The 22,066-nt window shown below is 41.3% G+C and overlaps 1 protein-coding gene across 1 annotated transcript in view; it reads right to left on the reverse strand.

Annotated features, from left to right (window-relative positions):
• Positions 1-22,066, reverse strand: part of tnr (tenascin R (restrictin, janusin)) — a 224,320-nt gene that overhangs the window by 68,287 nt on the left and 133,967 nt on the right. Inside the window, exons 6-11 of the mRNA XM_030751321.1 lie at positions 19,486-19,708; positions 19,261-19,361; positions 17,086-17,248; positions 15,796-16,251; positions 364-483; positions 62-205 (exon numbers count right to left, since the gene is read on the reverse strand). Coding sequence (XP_030607181.1) covers positions 62-205; positions 364-483; positions 15,796-16,251; positions 17,086-17,248; positions 19,261-19,361; positions 19,486-19,708 — 1,207 coding nt within the window. The remainder of the gene's footprint in view (positions 1-61; positions 206-363; positions 484-15,795; positions 16,252-17,085; positions 17,249-19,260; positions 19,362-19,485; positions 19,709-22,066) is intronic.

The following is a 22,066-nucleotide window of genomic DNA, read 5'->3' on the forward strand; positions in this document are numbered from 1 at the left end:
TATCAAAAAAAAAAAAGCCCCAAAAAACCCAAAACACACACAGACACATGATTACACTTACAGGTCCAAACAGTAATGCTGGCAGGAACGCTGATAGTATTGTTAATGACAGCAAACACATTGATGTTGTACTCCATGCCCGCTTGCAGCCCTGAGATAGTGCAGGTAGTGATGTTGCCTGGAATCCTTATCTCCAGCTGCACACCTGACAGAGAGACAGGTGAAAAGATACAGCGATACACAGATGCACTGCTTTTTTTTTTTAAAAAGGAGCTGTCGATGCTTTCAAGAGATTTCACAGCAACAGGAAGTTAACTCACGACTGTCCTTGCTTTGAAAGGTCAGCGTAGAATCTGCACTTACCTCCGGGGGTGCTTGGTGTGTAGGTCACTAAGAAATCTGTCAGAACAATTGACCCCTCCCACTCCAGCTCAATGGTTTCATCTGTCACCCCACGGACCTTCAAGTTCATGGCTGGCGCAACTGTTAAAAACAAACAAAACAAAATGAAATGCAAAAAATATAATTTTTTTTTGTCTTGCAATGAAAAATCAAAATCTTACACTGATAATCTGCTACTGTAATATATGTGTGTTAAAAGTGCCGTTACTGGAACTTGTTTTCTACACTGAAAACGAGGCTTGAGTGGCACCATCTGTCTATCACGAAAGAAGAGCAGCCGGACAATCTGTCTTCATCGGGCTGACGCTGAGGCAGAAATTTACTGGATTAAAATAGGTTTATCAGCTTAACAGGGAGAAATAATTAACGTTTTCACATAAAGATTTAGTTACTAATTTCACTGATTTTCAAAAAGCTCACAGTAACAACTGAAGCTTGATTAATTATCACAGAAAATATTTGTGAATTATCATGTTTACAACATGTTATTTGTGTGAGTCAAACAGTTAACTGCAGAGATGAGTTCACTAGGCACAAAAAAAAAAAATAAGGCAAAGAAAAAGAAAACAGTGAGGAAGAAAAAAATGTTGGGGGCCTGCGGTGAGGTGTGACTCACAAGAATCTGTCTGTTCTGTGAGACGGGCAAACGACAGATTGTTTCTAAAAATGTATAATGGACTACTTTAATGGGAAAACTGTGAGTGTTCTGTCATATGAATTAATATAAATGTTTAATTTGCTTCAGAAGGATTGCATGTGCCATAATTTCAGTGTCTCGTACAGAGAGCAGTCAACCAAGTTGTGTATCGTTTTGCTTTGGTGAGATAGATTAAACACAGTCTGTCCAGTGAGTTAAGGAAGCCTAACACCAAACTATAAAGATAAAAGTTCATTCACCTTGGAAATGTCAATCAAAGGACTAGAAAATGTTAATATGGTTATTAATCATGTCTGTTTGAGTGTTAGTGTAACATGATTCAAGCTTATTTGTTCATCCTTTGTAGATTATTAATGTAGTAAATATGAGCATCAGATTATTTTTGAAAGATTTTGCAATAAACATTAAAGGTCCCGTGAAAAGATTAAAACTTCTAAAAGAAACAGGCTGGATATAGTGTTATACTGTGGGTGGTACTATGGCATAGCCAGACTTAAAACCTGTCCGAAATAATGTTAGTTAGTTATAATCTTTCTTTCTTAACCCACACTTTCTGCTTTAGGCTCTGTGTGTGTTCCAATTTAAAGGAGGTGCGTGACCCTTCATTTGACTTTTCTTCCACACAAAGTGGATCGATTTAGTGCCGCCTACTTCAAGTCAGAGACACTATCATACCAACAGGTGATAGAGAGCTATAAAAAAATATTAAGAATACAATAGAAAAAGGCAACAACAACTGGAAATAAGGTAAGACAGCGATGCTGGAAGAAAGCTGTTTCTCTTGTTAATTCATAAGTTAAGTCAATTGAGTCAACATCTATTTCAGCGCTCAGTATGATATTAGGGCTTCTGTTTATTTCTGAGGTGGCAAAGAGATGTGAAACTTTCTAACATTATAATACACTCAGTGATTTATGGTCTGAAACTGTCCCAAAGCCTAAAGACAGAGACTTCGATCAGGTCTCTTTGCTTTGTGGCCACAAAATAGAATTAATTCATCCAGTAATAACTAGTCTTCTGACAGACTGATCAGTTTTCTAGTCTGTGTGCTGACTGCAATTTCAGCAGTGAAAAAAATGAACTGGTATTAAACTAGTACAAAGTATAAAAACATCCTCATGCTTTATTTGCATCACTATGCATGCAAATTTGCATGAAAATGCAATGTGTGCTTTTTACCGTTGTGATATGAGGAAGAGGCCATCATTCGCCACTCCTCCTGTTGGCGGAGTGACAAGCCTCAGCGTCACCTCTGTCACTTCCTGTCCCTGCTGATGGCTGTGTCGTGTGTGTGGAGTAAGGGTCCCAGAAACATGCACTTAAACATCTTCAAACTTCATGAAAGTAGATCCTTTAACTCAGTGGTGAGTGTTCTCTCAGATTCCCTCTTGGATCTTTCAGTTGATAGGAGTGTTTTCTTTTGCTAAAGCCTGTTATGTTCAGTTTTTGGCATCGCCACCACAAATCTCTGTGGTGAAATAAAGAATTTTGGGGAATAATTAAACAAAACTCTTCAATGCCTATGGCATTGACGGGTTGTGTTCAATGAAATACTACTGAAGTGTGTATAGTATTAAAATGAATTGAATATATTGCTGTGCAACTAAATTGACAGAATGTTTAATCAACTGCATTGATATTAAGTGTTACCAGTAACTTATTTATTTTGTGATGTAGAAGTCTGATTATACTTTTGACCTTTTATTCATAGGTCAGGTTTTCCCCCCTGGATTGGTTTCGCCTGTAGAACCTGGCAAGCCGGTAGGAGAAATCTGTTGGTTTTCCTTTGTCCCTGGAACTCAGACATTTTGATATAGTTTGGAACTTCTGCAATGACTCAATCAAAGATACTAAACAGACATTAAAACGGGAACTGCAGATCTGCTGTACCTCACAACCTGTCCCCCTGTTTTCTACATAGTTCCTTTTGCACTGTATGAGGTATTTTGTCATCATTCACCCACAAGCTCCATAAAGAACGAGGTCTTCGGAGCATAGCCAGCGCCTTCCATGCGCAATAGCCCTAACATTTGAACACAATGAGCCTAAGTAGTGTTACACACTTCCAGCCAGTTTTAAACCAAAACTAACCAAATAACACATACCATGCCTGTTTATGTCATAAGTTAAAGACAGATCCAAGATGGCGCCGCGAATGGATGCCCTGGTACTTCGGTGCGCTCTGTTTTGTTTGTTTTTGTGCGTTATTTCTGTGTCTGGACACTCTTCTGGGTATTCTTACACCAGAGAAGAGCTTTTCAACATTAGGTCCACAACACCTTCGGATTTATTTCCTGTTTTTGTCGCATCTGCGGCGGATTTATTACACACTCTGGCCCAGAAAGTGAGACGCCGAAAGAGAGGGAAGTGCGCTGGCGTGCTTGTGAGGCTAAGGAGACGTGGATTACGCACAGCCTTACCTGGGATTTTCCTCTCCAACGTGCGTTCACTTAGGAACAAAATGGACGAACTGATACTGATGAGGAGCATGAATAGAGACTTTTCCAAATCCCGTGTGTTATGCTTCACGGAGTCATGGCTGTGTGAGGAGATACCGGACTGCGCGCTCCAGTTGGAGGGATTTCATCTCCTCCGCGCAGACCGGCAAGCTGCGCTTTCCGGCAAGGCTACAGGTGGAGGAGTCTGCTTCTACATAAACAGTGGCTGGTGTACGGATGTGACAGAGATTGCTAAGCACTGCTCTCCCTCACTGGAATATCTTTTCATTCACTGTAAACCGTTCTACTCTCCGCGGGAGTTCGCTTCATTCATACTGGCTGCTGTTTACATCCCGCCGGACGCGGACGTGCACGAGGCCCTGTGCGCGCTCACAGAGCAGATTCTGTGCATGGAGCGGACATACCCGGACTCTCTTATCATCGTACTTGGGGACTTTAATAAAGCCAGCCTGAGACAGGAACTTCCCAAATATAAACAATATATCACATGTCCGACCAGAGAGGAGAAGACACTAGACCACTGCTACAGCACGATAAGCGGGGCTTATCACGCAGTGCCCCGCGCTGCACTCGGCCTCTCTGACCACGACATGATCCACCTGATCCCCGCGTACAGACAGAGGCTGAAGCTCTCAAAACCTGTGGTGAGGACAACAAAGCAGTGGACCCGTGAGGCTGTGGAGGAGCTCCGCACATGCTTCGAAACTACAGACTGGGACTCAATGAGGGCTGCCTGTGACAGTCTGGATGACTACACGGACACTGTAACCTCGTATATCCACTTCTGCGAGGACAGCATTGTGCCATCACGCACCAGGGTGTGTTATAACAGTGACAAACCCTGGTTTACTCCCAAACTGAAGCAGCTGTGGATAGAGAAGAGGGAGGCTTTTAAAAGTGGGGACAAAGACTGCTACAAAGAGGCCAAGTACAGGTTTAGCAAGGAAGTGGCCACTGCTAGATCACATCACTCTGAGAATATACAGCAGCAGATCTCAGAGAACGACGCGGCCTCTGTATGGAAAAGTTTTAGGCAGATTACCAACTACAAGCCTAAAACCCCCCACTCCACAGACGACCTACAAACTGCAAATAGACTGAACGAGTTCTATTGTCGTTTTGATGGTCAGTTCAGCAGCCTTCACACCTCCACCAGTCCCAACTACAATACAGCCAACACAACTATTCACCCCCCAACCTCCCCCACTCCCCACACCTCAGAGAAGCCCACATCATCAAGGACTCCCACCCCCTCCTCCCCCTCCTCCCCCACCCCCACAGTCTTTTGTATTCAGGAGGACCAGGTGCTAAAGCAGTTCAGGAGTGTCAAAGCTCGCAAAGCTCCAGGTCCAGATGGTGTCTCACCTGCCACACTGAGACACTGTGCTAACGAGCTTGCCCCATTGTTCACGAACATCTTCAACTCCTCACTGGAGGCTTGCCACGTGCCTGTCTGCTTTAAAACCGCTACCATTGTTCCTGTCCCCAAGAAGCCAAGGATCACTGGACTAAATGACTACAGACCTGTGGCACTGACTTCTGTGGTCATGAAGTCATTTGAGCGTCTGGTGCTGTCCCACCTCAAGTCCCTCACAGCCCCCCTTCTGGACCCCCTGCAGTTTGCCTACAGAGCCAACAGGTCTGTGGACGACGCCATCAACCTGACTCTGCACTTCATCCTACAGCATCTGGACTCCCAGGGAACCTACGCCAGGATCCTGTTTGTGGACTTCAGCTCTGCCTTCAATACCATCATCCCTGATCTCCTCCAAGAAAAGCTGTCCCAGATGAACGTGCCTGATCCCATCTGCAGGTGGATCACTGACTTCCTGACGAACAGGAAGCAGCACGTGAGGCTGGGGAAGAATGTCTCGGACTCCCGGACCATCAGCACTGGCACTCCTCCGGGCTGTGTCCTCTCTCCTCTGCTCTTCTCCCTGTATACCAACTGCTGCACCTCTGACCACCAGTCTGTCAAGCTTATTAAGTTTGCAGACGACATGACTCTCATCGGACTTATCTCAGACGGGGACGAGTCGGCCTACAGGATGGAGGTCAAACGTCTGGCGTCCTGGTGCAGCCACAATAACCTGGTACTGAACGCCCAGAAGACAGTGGAGATTATAGTGGACTTTAGGAAGCACACAGCCCCTCTACCCTCCATCATCCTGACTGACACCCCCATCACCACAGTGGACTCTTCTCGCTTCCTGGGAACTACCATCACCCAGGACCTCAAGTGGGAGCCCACCATCACCTCTGTCATCAAAAAGGCCCAGCAGAGGATGTACTTCCTGCGGCAGTTGAAGAAATTCAACTTGCCAGCAAGGACCATGGTGCAGTTCTATACTGCCATCATTGAGTCCATCCTCACCTCCTCCATCACTGTGTGGTACGCTGGAGCCACCACTAGGGACAAACAGAGACTACAGCGCGTTGTGCACTCTGCTGAGAAGGTGATTGGCTGTAACCTCCCATCTCTCCAGGACCTGTACACCTCCAGGACACTGGGGCGTGCAGGTCGGATCACAGCCGACCACTCTCACCCTGGGCACAGACTTTTTGACCCTCTCCCCTCAGGCAGGAGGCTACGGTCCATACGGACCAGAACCTCCCGCCATAAGAACAGTTTCTTCCCCTCTGCTGTTGGACTCATGAACAATTACCCTAAGACTGTTACCACCACCCTCCACAAACGCTGATGACCCTATGTCTATGCACCTGTCTGACTGCACTGATGTACATATTAGTGGAATATAGTCTACATTCTTCTATCTTTTAATTAGTCTCTGCACTGTATATTTTGTAATTTTGTAATATTGTGCTATAGTTATAGCTCTAATATCTCTGTATATTTGCAATTTGTATACTTGTATATTGTCTTATAGTTTTTATACTTATTTGTTTCTTTCTGTAAGCACGAAGTACCGCAGCAATTTCCTAATGCTGTGAACCTGTTCACCCATATGGCAATAAAAACCTTCTGATTCTGATTCTGATTCTGAAAGATACAACCAGTCATGTTCTTCTTTACCCGTTAATCTAACATGCATGCCTTTGCACTGTTCACGGGGAGAACATGCAGGCTCCACACAGAAATACATCGGCTGACTGGTGGATTCAAACTTAAGATCTTGCTTGCGGTGTGGTGGCAGTGCTAATCACCACACCACCATGCTGCCAGCAAACTCTGGGATACTAAAAACTCTGGGTTTATTCTCAGCATTCAACATACTGTACATAATTCTAACCCTGCTTTGTGGTACTCTGCTATTTAGCCTGTATTTGTTTACATTTCAGAACATTAAGCATGCTCAATCACCTAAAAGCAGTTTCTCTTTTTCCAATTTAACACCAGATACATTAAGAAATATCAGTATCAATACTTTCATACTGAAGAAAATTTTAAAAACTGATGACCTATGGGAAGTCGTGAAGCACTCCTTTTTCTGCCCCATTACATCCTTATAGTGAGTTAGAGCTTTTTGTCCCCACCAGATTGGCTATTAACTAGCCAATCTGCATGAAATAATATCTCAGTCTAATGTTTTTTCTTTTTCTTTTATGAAAGCAGTGCACTTCTATAATTAAGAAACTGCACGTGCCGCATTGCTTAGTGAGATATACGCATACAGATAGGTTGCAGGATGAGCCACTGGCAAACAGGCTCAGTCAGCATGACCAAAGTTCATGGATCCAGCTGAGACCCTTGCCAAACCACTGTTTAATTTAATGTTTAGCAATAGTAACTAGGCGTGTCAAGCTTTCAGAAGAGGGAAAAATGCTGAATGTGTGCAAATGAAACCTGCAAATCACACACACATTGTTTCACAATACTCAGCTGACAAATTATGTTGTGAATGTGGCTTTCAAGTGCAAGCGCTTTCTCACCATCATTTCACAGATTTGCTATTATTTGCCTTGGAATATCTCTCACTGACATAGTTGAAAATGCCATAAATTGACATGCTGAGTGCTGAGGCAGCACCCGACAGAGGCGGGACTTGGCTAAAGGTCAGATGTTTTTATTATTTATTTATTTATTTTTGCTTCATACCACCACCCATGCATTTCATCCAGGTTGACAAGACATCACCATCAAGTGGCAGAACTGTTTTGGTGGTAATGCAGTGTGAGTAAAAGAATATACAGATTATCAAGATATTGGTTATGAAAATAGCTAAACATTCCTACCCAGAAGGCAAGTAATAATTATTTTAGTTCAAATTTTTGTTTGTGTCTTAATCACCCTGAAGTCAAGCCCAAATCATGTTTGTTTAAATACTGTGAGTATACAGTAGACCGATGTTATCCAGGTAGTCTGTCATATGTGTAGACAGCTTATCAGGTACATCTCATATTTGAGCCAATTGCATTGTTAATGTGAATTCCAGCCAGTAAAGTAACCCAGTGCTTGTGGCAAGAAAAGGCAGAACTTCAGATCATCAAGCCATAAACCTAAGACATGGTGCTGAATGCAAATGTCGAGCCATAAAGCAAGACTGTCCACAACTCCCACAGGCAAACACAACAAAAGGGAGGAGGGGTGACAAGTGAAGGACATAAAGGCACCGAGACAAGACAGATGATACAAACGGTTTGAGTTAAAGAAACAGTGCGATGGATGCACAAAAGAATGAGGAGAAAGACTGGGCAAGATGTGCTGGAGAAGAATAAATAATTAAACAGACAAGTAAAAGTAAACTATAGAATATAAGGTTGAAAAAGAGAAGGAGAAGCAGGCAGAGGAGTAAAGCAGAAGTGTGATGGTGTGAAAAACAAACTCTCCCCACCCCTGTGATACAGGACACTACAGCCGATCATTGAGTCCCCCTCCGGGAACCCTTGGGCACTTTAGTAGCCTTGTCCAGCACTTTCTCACACACTCAACAGATGGGGCCATACTGTATGGGAGCTAGATCATTTCAGAACAGAGGGACAAATCCTGCAGCATTCACTAAACGAGATTTATTTTGTCAGTTCAACTTGTCAGGTATATAAAGGGAATGATAAATCAAAGAAGGGGCAATAATCCATGGGACAAAAGAATAGTGACTGAATAAGGTCACTATTCAAGGGATGAATGGATGAACCCCTTGAAAGTAAAGACATACATGTACAAGACTATGCAAAAGTCTTGAGCCACCCCTCATTTCTTTATATTTTGCTTTCAAGAAGTCAGACCTTCTTGTCCATTTTAAAGCAGTCTTAAACAATACAGTAGTTCTCCAGGCTTTTGGAAGGTCTTTAACACTTCTTGTTTGGATATTGGCTACATTGTCACTCATCTTCAGTAGCAGTGGAAGAGTCTTCAGGAGACGCCTGGGTTAAATTTCTGATTGACTACACCTGATGAGGTGTGAATCAGTGTTAATTTCGTTGACGAAATATTTTCGTCATAGTTTTCGTCGACGAACCTTTTTTTCATGATGATAACTAAATAAAAACTACCTAAAATGATGAAAACAATAACGAAATTAATTGACACTTTAGTCAACGAATGAAGACAAGACGAAAATGCTTGTCGGGGACGAAATCCAATCAGAATTTATTTAATTTTGTGAAAGGGCGGGACAAGTTAGGAAAACATCCAATCAGAACTGATTTTATTTTGTGACAGGGCGGGACAAGTTAGGAAAACATCCAATCAAATGCACAGATACACAAATTTGCTCTAAACCTGGGAAGGCCAAACTAGCCTGTGAGTTTTCTTTACTTACGATCGAACTAAATTATGTAAACAATGTCAGCAGGGAGAAAGAGGAGCCAATGTATGGACACATTTGTCCTTTGATGCCGTGACAAACAAAACGATGTGTAAACCATGTGGGGCGACTATCTTGGGTAAATACATGACAAATCTTAAACATCCTCAAACCAGTCACCCAGATCTCCATGTAAAGATAAGGATTTTTATGTCATGCACGGTAAAGTGTTTTTCCCAGTTTAGCGTTTGTGTTTAGAGAAAATCACCAGACCATGGTGGATTAGCCTTTCCTAATCTTAGTCCTGAACACTGCCCTGTACCTTTCAGAGCATGTCCTGCTGTAAAACGCTCGTATTATCTCAGTAAGGTGGTGTTAATGATTAGGTGTGTGGGAAGCAGGTGAAACACTAATGTTAATATTATTAATAATATTGCATAACTTTTAAAAAATGTTAATTTTTGTGTAAGTGTGTATAATGACTAATTCAAGGGAACTGAAGAAAAAGCATTTACATTTTACACCCTTTATATTTTAGTCGACTAAATCGACTGTAGATTTAGTCGACTATATTCTTAGAATAATTTCGTCCACTAAAACTAGACTAAAACTAAAACTATTCAGATGACTAAATTATGACTAAAACTAAATTACATTTTCGTCAAAAGACTGACTAAAACGAAATCAAAATTTGCTGTCAAAATTAACACTGGTGTGAATGAAGTCATGCCTGGGGGGGGACAACTTTTAAGTTGCAACCCAAAGATCATAAAGTGTGCTTGCTCATAGGGGGTCATCTGATTGTTGGGGTTTTCTCTGTATTACTGTAGAGTCTTTACCTTACAATATAAAGAGCCTCGAGGGGACTTGTTGTGATTTAGCACTATATAAATAAAATTTAACTGAAAATGTAACTGTTTTAGCTGCACTTGTTAAGTATATGAAAATAAAACCCATGTTCTTAACACTAGTGTCAGTCTCCACCTTATGTTGTGGCTGTTGAGCAGTGTCATAACAACAGTGAGTGTCTACAGCCATCTGTAAAACATTAGAATTGTACGGACTCTGTTTTTGCCTTATATACTGTATTTCTACTCATGTCATGCTTCAGTGCACCTGTTTCCCATTTTTAAAGTAAAATGAGGGAAAGCTCAAGACTTTTTCACAGTACTGAATGTACAGCAGAAAGTCAAAGGTACAGTGATTAATAAGGTTGCTCTGAAAAGTTTGTCAATAGAATGTTTTTAAACTAGAATAACATTGAAAAGCATCTCACCCTGTGGCCGTATAAAAAGTCACCATCAAACAATTTCGCTGAGTACAGAGGACGGGTGCGTTTGGACATCCTATCAACATTTCTGGACAGCACAGCACCAAGAGAGGCGTGAGACAGCTAGCTGGACACCAGCTTTGCATGGCAGCTTAAAGAACTTTACTCATGAGGCGCAAAGATGAAAAAGATGCATCAAGTAAATGTAACCAAGAGGTGTTCAAAACGAATCACCTGTGTCAAAAAGACGTGAATCATGTTTCAAAGTACGCAGCTTATACTGTTTCACATAAACTAATTAAAATGCTTGGGTTTTGTCTTCTCCGGCATGTTTTCTTCTCAGTGTTTGCTTCAGAAAGGCCAAGTTGCTGAAGGTTGCTGAAGAATCCTGCCTGGAGTCTTTAAGTCTCATTAAGTCTAATCAGTATGCTATTACTGTATAGGCAGCTATAGCAGTAGCCACTGAACTAAGACCTTGATGGTACAACTTAAGTGCACAACGGAGGTCAGTGCATCATCATCAGAGGAACTTACCTTCAGGCTACTATGTGTAATGGAATTTTTTATATTAATCATGCTTAACTGACTCAACTGAAACTTTCATTGTGTATTATAATAGTTGGTGTTCCTGTTTGGTAGGGGGAAAAAAGGACTGAAGATTTTTAAGAGATGAATCGAAACAGATATTGTGAGGATCAAAAATCAATCTGGCACTACCCGAACAAAGCCTGTGGTTACTGATACAGTACAAGATTGTTTGTCTTGCACTGGCCCCACAGTAAAAGACTGACTGCTGCACTTTGCCTGATACAGGATAACCAGGGACCTAAATAATAAATCAAGCTCAAACACACTGGGTTACCATGATTCACAAAGCCTAATACTGGTAATCATGAATCACAGGCCTGACTACCAGCTGAAATGTAACTGCACTGACAATACTGAACAAAAAATGAATAAAAAACACAAGATTATTTTGTGTTGTTTTTGCAATAGTCATTGAAACAGATGCAACTAACAATTTTGAGTTGCTCATATAAAAAGAGTTAAAAAAAAAAAACACGTTTGGATGGCAGAAAAGGGACATTCAAAAAAATACTGTCAGGGATGCTTTGTCACACGGGAAGAAAGAACATTTTCTTTTCAGTGCAGAAAATGGTTCAGGATTTTAAAGGACTTTTGTCACAAGCTAAAACACAGTTTCAGTCGAAACCATAATAACGATGTATGCTCTCACCCCGCTGAGGCTCTCCATGAAAGGAACACATAAAAAAAAAAAAATGAGTGTTATTCGCCCGCACAGCTGTCAGCTGACTGTGACAATGCATCATTGTGTGATGAGGCGAGTGTCACGCTTTTTTGCCAAAATCGTTCTAGCTGTTAATCATAATATAATTGTTAGGAGCAAAGCTACTCTTTTAACAGTAGGCTTGTTTTAACTGTGCTGCTGTAAGTTACAAGGCCATGCTGTTGACTCACGAAGCCATAAAACTGACTGATGCTGAACAGAGCAATAAAACAAGGAAACAGCATGTATAAGCAGGCCACAGCGCCTAACTCTAAAAATAAAATGTATACATATAGCTTTCACTTTTCCCTTTTATAACATGCAACCACTAAAATGGTTATTAAAAAAGAAATATTATTCATATATTTTAATGGGATATTAAAGCTATTACAGTTAGGGCACACTAATGGCCAGCAGCAGCCCTTAATATTGAAAGCATAATGAAAGGTGATGTAATGCTGCTTGTATGATGTCAACAAGAGTCCGATCTTTTCACTGTCTCTTTTTACAGCAACATGCCTCTTCTTGCTTCCTGTTGGAAACATTCTCGAGCCACAACTCCCGCCACGCGGGCTCTGCGGCTGTTCCAACCTGTCAACATCCTCGAAATGAGGATCCACGACCGTCACGCGCAGGTGGGGTAAGCGGTGAGGCCTGGGCCCGAAGCTTTATCATAGTGCTGATATGATGAGAAATGTAAATGTCAGTTGTCACCACTGCAGCACTCAAAGGATGTCAACAAAGCAAGAATGTCACCGCTTCTCCACAGTGGCATCAGGACTCATCGAAATGATCGCGGAGCACTTTTGCTGTAAAGGCTGAATGTCACTCTCTAGCAGTTGATTTCGGCTTTGTGGGGGAATATATTTTTATGTAAAGATATACTATTTCTTACCGCACGCCTGAAACATCCAATTTAAATTCAACAACCTCCATTATTTTTCATAGTGGGAGAATATAGGCCACCATTATTGAAGGAAAAATACATGCCACTTTCTCCAGTTTGTGATAACATGAAACACTTAAGCCTGTCACCCTACAAGTCTCTGGTAATTGAACTGCTTCGTTTGGTATTCAGCAAACTATCCCCTACATGCACTGCCTATTTTGGTCTCTAATTACAAAGAAATAGGCAATTCGGTCTCCCTCACTTGGTATAGATATTAAATGGGTGGGCAGGACTGAGACACCTTAGTAATATGATTTTCCATCCCTGTCTTTCTATCACTCGCTCTTCTGTCTGTCCCCATCCGTCACCGTGTTGACAGGCGTCTTAAATGGCAGAGGAGGATCTGATATTTTGGCGTGGAGAGCCGGCTTTGAACAAAGGCAAGCGTGGCTCAAAAAACTGTCTTAGCACCAGCTAATATGACAGCTCTCTCCCCAGATGAATGTGACTTTTGACAAATGAATGCTGTTACACCTTCGGCTGCCCAGCAAGTCAGGCACCCCACCACCTCGATTTGAAGCACAGATGGGTTTATTTTTTAGGTGTGCTTTCAGACCTGTGAAGTCTACTTTCTAGCCAAACACTACACTAGGTTGTTGCGTTAACAACCTCCTTCTTCAACCTCATTCTTACACGTGTATATGCGAGCTCTCTGCCGCATGACTGCAGTCACTGATCTCTGTTTTCTGTCATATGTTGTAATTAATGTGGAAGCAATCAGTTAACACATTTAAGAAAACATTCTGAAAGTGACTCACTATCATTTTTGATCACCGTTTTAGTCAAATAAGAACCAAAAGCTGCTCAGATATGATATTTTGCTGTTTTTCTTTGCTTTATGTAAAACTGTAAAATTTATGAATGAGATTACTGTCTCTTTGGGCCCAGGGACACGGTTTTGACAATCAGATAATTTATTTAATTAACTGAAAAACACTGAAGCGAGTTGCAGCCTTAGCTGTACGTGGGGCAGATAAGTAGAGACATTTTCTTGTTTTTCCTTGTTTGAGGTCCCTAAAAGTAAACTGTAGAAAGAACACTGAGATCCTCTTTCTAAAGAGCTGTCATCCAAAGGACCCAGATACACCTCAGAGATATAACCAGAACCAGAACATAAACAGAAAACTTGGTCTGTTATGCTACAGTCATACGAGGAAAAACAGTGTTTGGAGACCATCTGTGTGCAATAAACTCGTGAACTTGTTTCCTTTGAAACAGTTGCTTTGAAGACAAGGACCAGTTCTGCGGCCACTTGTAGTCAGTTGCTGCCTGAAAAATGTCTTTGGTGCATCATGATGGTGGTAAAATAGCAATAAGATGCAGTTAGTCTGCCAGCAGTTTGTGACTAAATGTGGTTGCCGAGTGTATTTGTTCGTAATAATATGGTGATTAACTGTGATAAATTGGTGAAAAGCACAAATCTGTTGCCATCTACACACAAAAAAATTGTATACCGTATTTTCCGGAGTATAAGTCGCACTTTTTTTCATAGTTTGGCTGGGGGTGCGACCTATACTCCGGAGCGACTTATATGTGAAATTTATAACACATGAACCAAAATACTCCAGCCACTTGACATCTCCGTGAACTGGAGCTTTAAGGCAGTCTTGCGTAACCTGTGGGTGCAGTGGATGATGGATGGAGAGCACAGCTTAACGGCAACTGGGAGAATGCACCACCCAACGTTCCTGGAAGTCATTGGATAGATCAAGAAAACATGGGCTTCAGTGACAACCAAACCATCCTGTTGGGATTCAGAAAGGCTGGAATAATTGGAACTGCAGCTGAAGACGAGTCTGATGAAAGCGACACAGAAGAGGAAGCGGCGCTTCGTCTACGTACGGAGTGTACGGAGTTGTTTAGAAGTGACACCGAGGATGAAGAATTCAATGGATTGATGGTTTGGTTAACTTGTTAGTATGTTCTTTATGCTATGGTTATCTGAATAACTGTTAATGTTACCTTAACATATCAAACACGTACTCTGTTCGTTGTGCGTCATGTAGCTGAATGTGTTACGTTAGCATAACGTAGGCGTAACCGTGTTCGCCCTGTTCTTTAATCCATTATTATTTTAAATTGCCTTTCAAGATGGAATTTCTGCTCTGGGTCTCGGATTCTATCAAATACCCCCCCAAAAAAAAGTGCGACTTATAGTCCAGTGAGACTTATATATGTTTTTTTCTTCTTTATTATGCATTTTTTGGCTGGTGCGACCTATACTCCGGAGTGATTTATAGTCCGAAAAATACGGTACTTGCATTCACAGTCCAGCAAGAACCTTATAGATCTGAAACAGATTTCTCCACAAATAGTGACGTAGTTGCTGCAGGATGGCAATTTGCAAAATGACTCCGGCAACCTTGGCAGCTTTGCATTTATAGAGGAATATGACCAGAATACAATCAGTTGGCAATCAGTTCAGTCAAGTACCCTATTGCAAAGAGACGTGCTGTGGACGTGTCCGGGCAGACTGGCTCAGATTGATTGCAGCATGTTGGCAACCTGTCTGCGTTTATAAATTAGACGGCAGTTATTTGCAAACCTTCTCTAATATATCTGAGGGTGACCGCAGTCAGTCTGAGACAGACCGTGACTGTTTGGAGACAGGTTGTGATAGAAAGTGGTCGCACAGAGGTTGAGGGTGTTGCATCCACAACCTATGCTAAAAATTCAATGCAACCACCAGCCAACTACCAATTTTCCTAGTTTCAGGGGGGGCCTGCCATCCTATTGTTCTTTTAGTGTGACTGAGCATAATGGAGCAACTCCATTTAACACTTTAGATCCAATTTTAAAAGACACATGCTCTTTTTTTTCTGTTTTTAAGAATTCAGACTAATCTGTTCAAGGGTCATACAATGTTACTATGAAATCTGCTTAAACTGGATTTCTGTTCTGAGTCAATGATCGTGGTCACACTGATACCAAGTGTTACGAAAGACAGCTCCAAGAGTTTCTGCTTCAGGGAACAGAACCACAAATGGCAGACCAACTGCTTTTGGTACTTGCCAACAGTCAGGCGATCAAACAGATCAGTGGAGGATAAAAATTAGCAGCCTACCAGAGTTGCAGTCATCTCCAGCATATCCATCCTGACAGACACAGAAGCCCTCCTTGCAGACTCCCTTCTTGCTGCAGTTGTTGGCACAGTAGACAAGTGAGCAGTCCTCTCCCACATAACCAGGCCGGCACTGGCACGTCCCATTAATGCACAGCCCCTGGTCTGAGCAGTCGTTGAGACACCTTCCGACCATGCAGTCTTCGCCTGTGAAGGACTCCTCACACACACACTCCCCATCGATACACAATCCACGGCCTGAGCAGTCTGAGGGGCAACGCGGCTCTGAACAGTTGTCACCTCCAAAGTCACGGTCACACATGCACTCCCCGTCAACACATACCCCTTGACCAGAGCAGTCATTTGGGCAGCGAGGCTCGGAGCAGTTTTTGCCGGTCCACCCTTCCTCGCAGATGCAGCCGCACAGATCAAAGCTGAAGCTGCCGTGGCTGCTGCAGCCTGGGACGAAGGACGATTGAAACACTTTATATAAGTGACAAAACTATGTTTTATTCAAGGGTAGAAAGCCTCCGTGCAACCATCATTTAGCTACCCTAAAAAAAAACCACCATGAAATATATACAGTATATTTGAAAAAACAGATCAATTCAGTATAAAATAAAAAAGTAGTAAAGAATCAGTTATGGTTTGGTCAAGCATGTCCGCATGCCTCAACAACCCTGATGGGAGAAACAGCAGTCAAACATCCAAAAAAAATACTATTTCTAGCTTGTGTTTCCCATCCCTCCATTGTCCCCACAGGCTGAGCATTTCATCCTTTTTCTGATTCTGATCGTGACTGCTGGAGATAATCATTTTCTCACAGTGGAGTTGGAACGTTTTCAGAAAATATTTGACGGGGGTGATGGTGTCAATGGACCAAATCCTTTAGCCATAATAAATTCTGTATCTCTATCAGTTGCAGTCCCCTCATATTATAATGGCAACATCTCTTGAATAATGAACACATTTTTGCCAGTAGCAAAGGTTTCTCCACACATTTTAGACTGTGCACAAGAAAAAAAAAAAAAAAAGGGCCCTCCAGTATCAATATTTTGTTGCTGTCTATAATTTTGTCAGCCTGGTTTACCTTTAGTATAATTCATATAAATCTTTTCAAAATGCAGCCTGATTTGAACTTTTTTTTTCTTGCCATTCTTTATATATCTTTGCTTCAAAAAGCTTGCTGCAGTACCAAGGTCTGATGTACAGTCACTGCGAAGCTTTATAGACAAAAACTACATCCTCCAAGTTTGTTTATAATCTTTGTTGTCAGTGTTAAACAGTACTCACCCATGGCTGAGTTCTCCCCACAGCATCCAGATCCACACTGAGCTCTGAGCATGGAAACCTCTCTCTCTAGCATCTCAACCCGGGTGGCGAGCTGCTGGATTGTGGCTGTTGCTGGACAACCACATGCCGCTTTGGGGATATTGATGCGGTGTGTAAATGTCACCTAAACAAGGAGAAATTTTTGACAACTAAGTGTATCCATTAAGCAAAATAATCACTGTGAACTAGAAATGCATCTTTAATTATATGTTGTCCCAAATATAAGGACAGACATCTACTTCCTTTCAAGATGCTTTTATTACACATCCATGAGGTACATTATCACTCATTTGGAGTCTTGTTCACGGCTTCCTGATCAAGGCAGACCTGTGAGTCACTCTTTTAGCTCTGTTTTTGTGCTAGTCTCACCTGATGTAAATATCTGTCTCTTTAGCTGCAAAGTGCTCTGCTGTGTTCACCAGATAGTTGCAAGCTTTGTGTGTTTGCTGTTTAATGCTGAGCAGGTAGAGTGGGTTTTTAGAGCTTTATTTCCCAAAAACAGTTGCCTGCTGCAGCAAAAATCAATGCTACAAGAATGGTGTGAGCTTACCAAAAGAGTTGCTGGCCAAACAGGTAGAAGATAAGCTAGACTAGCAATAAGCTCTGTAAACCCAGGGAAGCTGTGGATTTGGGTGATAATTCTCTGTAGGTTTATAACTCTGAGCTGCCACATTCACATTATGAAATTTCTTTTTTTACACTGTCATGTTTTCATTCTAGCCATTTTAAACTTTGAGTCTTTATAAAGGATGAGTTGGGAAAGACTGTTGAGCCACATTTGATGCTCCAAAGCTTGAAATATCATTCATTATAAGACTATAAGACCTTGTGTGTGGATGTGTTTTGTATTTTGTCAATTCAGTTTTATTTATATAGTGCCAAATCACAATAAACAGTCGCCTCAAGTCTCAAAGAAGGGTGTTATCCCACTCACGAATACAACGTACTCGTATGGACTCGGGTGCAAACTTATAGGCAGATACAGGCGCTCCTGAAAGCACAAGTTAAAAATGTCCAGCCATTTTTATGGCTGCAGTGTTTACAGTCTGGATCCAGCATCTTTTCATACCACCTATACATGTATCTGTACCTCACCCTTTTCATCACCAGAATTTCAGCACAAAACAAACTTTCTAGTTTGACAGTTTCACTTTGACTGAATTTGGGAAACTCTGTTTAACATTAGAACTGAGGAAACCCAGACAGAGAGGCAGAGGGAATATACATGCATAGATACAACAGCCGATTGACTCTGGAGTTCGGTTGAACGGGGCATCTGTTGAGCTGCTGCTGGAGAGCGCTGAATTCTGCTGTGGTTCTTTGTAATTTGTAGTTATAGGGGGAACTATTAGGTTTTTCTTTATTTTTCTGTCACACATTAACTGTTACACTTGGATGCTCTCTAAACATGGACAAAGTTTTAAAAAATGAGGTCAGCATATGTACAAGTAATCCCTCTGAGCCAAATGCTTTGGCTTCATACTAAACACTCAAGACAGTTTTTATTCCTACTCCTGAATGTGCATGTCAAAGAAAGGTGGTAAGTTTAATGAGGTCATCCCAGGTAGAAGCCAAGTGTACCTGCTGTTCAGTGTTTTTATTTGCAAGAGGCAGCCAATCAGGAGAAAGCTGGCTTAAAGGAAGGGTGACCTTATGGGGAGAGGAGCAAACATGAGGGGCTGCACCAAGGCCCAGTATAAAATTAATAAGGACTGTTTCGAATTCTAAATCATTCAAAGGTAATCTTGTAGTCCAAGCATAAATATATGAGAATCAGTGTTCTGTAACCTTTCCTTTTTAGAATTTGCTGGTTATAAAATACAAATCTGAATTTGTCAGACTGAGACTGATTGGCACCCCCGGTTTAACAGCAAACAATCAGTACCATGTTTGTGGGTCAGAACATCAACACATTGTTGAGAGATGTGCTGTGATCACATTACAAAATGGTCTCTAGTTACAAATTAACTCTGGATAACACATCACCATAAAATTCACTTCTTTCATTTCATATTTTGTCACATGGGATCATATAAATTACTCCAAAAAGTCCCAGCTGAGTCATCCTAAAGATTGTATGTCTTACAAACTTTTACTGCTAATTGCACACAAATGAAAGATTGTTAAAACACCCACCTGACTCTCAGCATCCAGTGTTTGCTCTGTGTATTCTGTTGCTCCATTTGAATCCACTGGGCCCTCTACAGAAGCTCTGGATCCCAACTCAGCACGAGAATCTACGACAGTAAAATGAACAAGTTGCAAAAATTTCTCAACAGTGTGTGTGTGTGTGTGTGTGTGTGTGTGTGTGTGTGTGCGCGCGTGTGTGTGTGAGCCCAGAAATCAATTCAAAGTCCGCACTTTCACTTGGGCCCGATGGAGCAGAGGTGTCCAAGTCAACCGAGCATAGAGACTCCAAGGGTACGTTGATGTTATACACGTGGTTAAAGACCAAAGGTTGCTCCCGCAGGGTCTGGTTGGCTGAGGAATCAGAGGGGGGCAGATCCCCCCCTGGGATCTGTCTCCTCACTCTGGTGGTACGAACCAGCTTGTTGTCTCCTGATGGAGCAGCATGAGCGGCACCCTGGAGTGAGACACAAAATGAAACAAAAAATAAATAAATAAATACAGCACACGTGTTTTGTACTCATGGGCATCCAATTGTTTTTCTTTTTCCTTTATACCTTCTGTTTACAAAATGATAGAGTGAAAACTTAGAGAAGAAGCCAGGGGGACATAAAATAAAATGACACTAATATACAGTATATGAAAGATTTTCTCACTGGCTGCCCTTTTTTTATGTGACAAAGCAATTTTCACATAAAAAAAAGGGTCATTTCCAAAATTCTGTGGTGACAGTTCAGTGTTTTCACGTGTGTGGCAGAGAATTGGGAGAATTACTGACATTTAATAAAGAAGTTATTAAGGCAGGTATATTTAAACTCCACTGGATAAGCTGAGTATATTTACATGTTGCTGAATATTTACTCTGGATTTTTACAAATTTAAAATATTTGATTTATGACTTTAGAGTTCCCAATATTGATTGGCTGCACCAATAATGCAAAATTAACTGTTTGCTAAACTCAGTCCTTCAGTAGTGCAATCAAAACAAACACTGACTTTAGCATGCTAAGCATGTCCATATGTCAGAGTGATGTGCACCAGAACATATTATGAGTTTACAAATTTTGGATGTGTGTTTTTCTTATTCTTTTTTTTTTGATCACTTCAAACCAAAACAAAACAAAACAAAACAAAACAATAAACTCCCAAAAAACAAAGGAAATGAGTTAATAAACCATTATTTCTTCCACACTAACACATGCTAGAATCCAACTGACATAGGATTTTTAAGACCAAAACCAATATTTGGTGATTTAAAAATCCATCAGGCATTTTTTTTTTCATACACATGAAACAAACAGATTTCCCTAACAGCTGTTATGTGTCGTTTTTTATTTTTATTTTTTTGTAGGTCATTTACGCTGGAATCAGCTGGTTGTTGTTTGTGGCAGAAGTTGCAGACTGCTCCCTGTTGGACAAATTATGCAACATCAACAATCATAGTGTGGTTGAAGTGTGTTACTCCCATTTTTTCTTTACTATTTAATTTTCATTTATTGGCTATTATATACCAATATATCGACAAATAGCTAATATCGGCCAATATATCAGCCCGATATATCGGCCTAACAGACTACATATTACTACATCTTTGTTGATTACATTTCTATCTACTACGCTGATTGAGGCTATTGTCTATTTATTATGTTGTAATGAGTGTCTTGTTTTATTTAATGAAACAAATTATCTCCCTTTTTATTAGCACTGTCCATGGTCTTTAAGCTGAGTTATTAAAAGCTCATGTTGTCCCTGACACAAAGTATTTGAACACTTCAGAAAAATCCTACATCTTCTTTGTACTAATTACGGTTCTAGCTCGTGCCTGATCACCTGGTGCCGTGCCTTGCTAAGGTGCCATTAATCTGGGCTGAGGATACCATACCATACCATACCACTTTATTTATAAAGCACTTTTAAAAACAACAGGGCTGACCAAAGTGCTGTACAATAGCATCACACATAAAAGCCCAAAACAGGCCAAAAGACAATGAGATACAGAGATAAAACAAAGGCGTAAGAGTTAAATACATAAATAGATAAATTAAGAACTATAACAGTGTCTTAAGATTTGAGTCAGAGTCTCACACTGGGTCGAAGGCCAAGGAATAAAAATGTGTTTTTAAACGCGATTTAAAAATGGTAAGTGAAGGAGCTTGTCCGACATAGAGCGGTAAACCATTCCATAATTTTGGAGCCGCAACTGCAAAAGCTCGATCACCTCTGAGTTTTCGTTGCGCCTTTGGAACAAGTAAAAGCATCTGGTCTGCTGACCTAAGCGAACGAGATGGAACATATGGGTGCAGCAGTTCAGATAGATAAAATGGGGCACAACCATTTTATCAACCATTTCCACTGTTAGCTACCGGAACAGATCGTTATCATCACAGTTATCTAGTGGCATGGCCATTAGCACTAGCACTAGTCCAATAGTGCCAGCATGTGAAATTTTTCTGACTAGAACCTTGCTAATGTGTCTGTATTAGCCTAACCATACCGTAACTCTGTAGCTAGCCACCAGGTAGCAGATCATAAACTAGCCCAACTCCACTAACCCTGCTATTTAGGTTTCGATCCCTGTTTATGTCTAAAGTTATAGCAGAGCTTGAGAAATACTTCAGTCACAAAATGGGATAGCATCTTTAGATGGAAACCAGTAAGCTAACTTCCTGCTAACTTCTGCAAAAACTTGTAAATCCTGTTTTTCCTGGACATTAAACTTTACTCTAACACCTAGGAAAATATCTGCATTGGTCTTGGTGGTGAGAAGCCCAGAAATGGTTCACTAAAAAGGGCCTAGTAATCGCAGGAAGGGACT

This window comes from Archocentrus centrarchus, chromosome 17 (genome assembly GCF_007364275.1).
Source record: "Archocentrus centrarchus isolate MPI-CPG fArcCen1 chromosome 17, fArcCen1, whole genome shotgun sequence".
Taxonomy (NCBI): Eukaryota; Metazoa; Chordata; class Actinopteri; order Cichliformes; family Cichlidae; genus Archocentrus; species Archocentrus centrarchus.